The sequence below is a fragment of the Eleutherodactylus coqui genome, unplaced genomic scaffold, assembly GCF_035609145.1.
Source record: "Eleutherodactylus coqui strain aEleCoq1 unplaced genomic scaffold, aEleCoq1.hap1 HAP1_SCAFFOLD_28, whole genome shotgun sequence".
NCBI classification, from domain to species: Eukaryota; Metazoa; Chordata; class Amphibia; order Anura; family Eleutherodactylidae; genus Eleutherodactylus; species Eleutherodactylus coqui.
In genome coordinates this window covers 1536632-1540201 of record NW_027101783.1, presented here as the reverse complement: position 1 = coordinate 1540201, position 3570 = coordinate 1536632, and the positions used below count along the sequence as shown (strand labels likewise).

At 55.6% G+C, this 3570-nt stretch overlaps 1 protein-coding gene across 1 annotated transcript; it reads right to left on the bottom strand.

The window, feature by feature from the left end:
• Positions 1-315: 315 nt before the first annotated feature.
• Positions 316-2238, bottom strand: LOC136591286 (uncharacterized). Its single transcript, XM_066588505.1, has 5 exons — positions 2187-2238; positions 1731-1824; positions 1503-1644; positions 1210-1360; positions 316-1120 (listed from the first exon to the last, which is right to left on the bottom strand). Exons 2-5 carry the CDS (start codon positions 1779-1781, stop codon positions 316-318), a joined length of 1149 nt encoding a protein of 382 aa, XP_066444602.1. The 5' UTR covers positions 1782-1824; positions 2187-2238.
• Between the last annotated feature and the right edge of the window lie 1332 nt (positions 2239-3570).

Sequence of the window (3570 nt, the reverse complement as noted above, 5' to 3'; positions counted from 1 at the left end):
AGGCAGCGTTAAATTGAAAACAAAAAAAAAAAAAAAGGCAGTCCTTCTCGTACAGTAGCACAGGCCGCAAAGAAATTTACGTGCGTGCCACTGCCGTAATGGAATTAGTGCGCCTTGCCTCTTTTGCCGCAGAGCACATCTTAGCTGGGAGTGAGCGATGTTTGCAACCCCAATCGTTCCCATGACCATCCGTTGGATTTCTGGGACACCAGCATAATCCGTGCATTGGCAGACACGGCAACAGCACCACGGAACCTGTACTTTCCGATGGTTTGCTGTAGGACATTGCAGTTATCCCAAACTCAACGTTTGCGATTACTCCAATGTCGTATAAGTAAAAGAGTTTTCTCCTATAATGCATTGAGATGCATTTGGTGGCGTGCACAGTCGTGAGGTGGACTGTTGCGATGTCTGTTGCAGAGGGCTATTCATGAGTGATAGAAATGACGCTTGTGATGGGGAACCGCCTAAGGCAGTGTCGCCGTAGCCAGTGTCAGGAGAGCCATGGTGCATGGGGTATACCGGTGTCCTAGAAACCCTGGGCGGTTGATCAGGGAAAGATTGGGGTGCAGGCAGCATGCGGTTTGAGTGTTGAACAGGAAAGGCTGCATTTTTCATTGCCACAATAATGGCAGTGCTATCGGCAATGGCTCTTGGCGATCCGAAAATCTCTAGCACTGTGTACAGAACTGGCGGAATTGTCCACTGCCGCTCTGAGCTGAGTTCACGAAGGCGGGACGCAATGGCTGTACCCATTGTGTCCCACTGGTCGGCCGTCTCAGAACGGCGTAATAAAGACAGCGCCTCTTGGGTGGCATCTGCCTTGCTATTCTTCCGACGCGGGCCAGCAGCAACGCTGCGGCTGGCCCGCGCGGAAGTCACCACCCTGCTAACACATGCTCTGCTGGCAGGGGCAGTAGTATTGCCACACGACACAATTTGTTCCCCCACTTCTGGAGAAACAGAAGTGGGGTTCAAATCGGGCGTGCTACGCTGGCTGTCCTCCAAGGCTGGGGTACCTTCTCTGGACTCATCGTCACACGGCTCCTGTCCCGGCCCATCTTTGTCAGGTGAAGCGGTGGTGTCCGTGGGAGGCGCGGCCCCAATGTTCCCGCTGGATCTGTTGGCGAAACAAGAGTAACATTAGAGACCTAGAACCTCAAAATGACACCACATCGAACCCGAGCTAGGAGAGTTATTTGCACTTACGCGCGCAACACTCGACTAGTTCGGAGGAAGCGCAGTTGCTCCTGGTATGGACATTTCTTTTGTGAAGGCGACATGCCACTTTTTTCACAATCTTTTTCATGCTTCTTGTAGCGGTCCCGAACCGACCGCCAACGATTCTTGACATCTTTAACTGCAAATAATGAAAAAGGACAATTAAACAGGGTACAAGCAGTACCACCGACACCTGCAATAAAGAGTGTTGTTAGATGCAGTACAGTTCTGAGTACATCCAAGGAAGAAACAACAAAGCAGTTTCAGGAGTGTAAACTTACGTATTTCACTGTGGAGGGCAGCAGTTCCGGAGTCCCAATCGGGATACATGCCAGTGCATACCGATAGCCAGGCGTCTGCCTTTAAATCTCGGTCGCTGTAGCCCGTCTCGGCTGGGTCCCATATCTCAGGCCTACTTTCAACCTGAAGGGGGGGGAAGAAAGAAGAAAAAAAGTTGAATAGCATTCCAAGTGGGTGGATATGGTTGTGTCAGCGCACACTACACTCACCAATGTTATCATCCTGGCAACGTTTATACCCATTCGCTGGTACCACGCCATACTCCCGATATATCCTTTGCGACAACCGAAAATCTTTTTCGTCCTGTGAGTAAACAGAGAATGGTTGCATTTCATTACATACACAACATTAGTGCCCAGTGGCGCAGAATTTCAATTTGCACAAAATAACAACGAGGCTCACATCTTCGCGTCAGATGCCGAAGGGGAAAGAAGCAAGGGAGGAAAAAGGCGGGAAAAATGCATTGCAATGCAAAAGATGAAAAGGCCATAAATTGTGCAGCAAAGCAAGGGAGGAAAAAGGCGGGAAAAATGCATTGCAATGCAAAAGATGAAAAGGCCATAAATTGTGCAGCAAAGCAAGGGAGGAAAAAGGCGGGAAAAATGCATTGCAATGCAAAAGAGAAAGGACGCAAAAGAGCAATGATAGGCGAAGTAGTGCATTACCTTCGTTATCCGATGTGCCGCCCGCTGTGGAGGGCTCTGGGCCCGCTGTGGAGGGCTGTGGTGCCGCCCGCTGTGGAGGGCTCTGGTCACGCCCGCTGTGGAGGGCTCTGGTGCCACTGTGGAGGGCTCTTGTGGTGCCGCTGTGGGGGGCTCTTGTGGTGCCGCGGTGGGGGGCTCTGGGCCCGCTGTGGAGGGCTGTGGTGCCGCCCACTGTGGAGGGCTCTGGGCCCGCTGTGGAGGGCTCTGGTGCCGCTGTGGAGGGCCCTGGTCCGGCTGTGGAGGCCTCTGGTCACGCCCGCTGTGGAGGGCTCTGGTGCCACTGTGGAGGGCTCTTGTGGTGCCGCTGTGGGGGGCTCTGGTGCCGCTGTGGGGGGGTCTGGGCCCGCTGTGGAGGGCTGTGGTGCCGCCCGCTGTGGAGGGCTCTGGACCCGCTGTGGAGGGCTCTGGTGCCGCTGTGGAGGGCCCTGGTCCGGCTGTGGAGGCCTCTGGTCACGCCCGCTGTGGAGGGCTCTTGTGCCGCTGTGGGGGGCTCTGGTGCCGCTGTGGGGGGGTCTGGGCCCGCTGTGGAAGGCTCTGGTGCCGCCCGCTGTGGAGGGCTCTGGGCCCGCTGTGGAGGGCTCTGGTGCCGCTGTGGAGGGCCCTGGTCCGGCTGTGGAGGCCTCTGGTCACGCCCGCTGTGGAGGGCTCTTGTGCCGCTGTGGGGGGCTCTGGTGCCGCTGTGGGGGGGTCTGGGCCCGCTGTGGAAGGCTCTGGTGCCGCCCGCTGTGGATGCCTCTGGTCACGCCCGCTGTGGAGGGCTCTGGTGCCACTGTGGAGGGCTCTTGTGGTGCCGCTGTGGGGGGCTCTGGTGCCGCTGTGGGGGGGGTTCTGCCGGCAGAGCTCCTGCTCCCTGCTTCCAGTCTCCATCAAGTCCTGGCTGAAATGGCGCCAAGCAGCTAAAATGGCCGCTGAACCACTTCCTGGGAACAAACTTTATTGCCCCTCTTTTTCATGCGAACAATCTGCTGCGGAACCGCAATGAAAACCGCTGCAAAACAAGCAATAGCGGTTTTCATTGCGGTTGTAGCTGCGTTCATGGGGCCCTATGTAAAAAAAAACGCTGCGGAACCGTCAAAAGATTGGACATGCTGCATATTTCAAAACCGCAACGCAGTTGCATATCCGCACTGCGGCTCTGCGGAAAATTTTACGCCCTGTGAGAACGGGATTTTGGCCAAACACATTCGCACTGCATTGCACTGCAACCGCGACGGAATGGCCGCAATGCGGATATGCAACGGCCAACCGCGGGAAATAAGCAACAAATCCGCCCTGTGTGAACCCAGGCTTAGGGTCACACAGGGCGGATTTTCGTCGGAAATCTCGCGGTCTGGCCGCAGCAAAA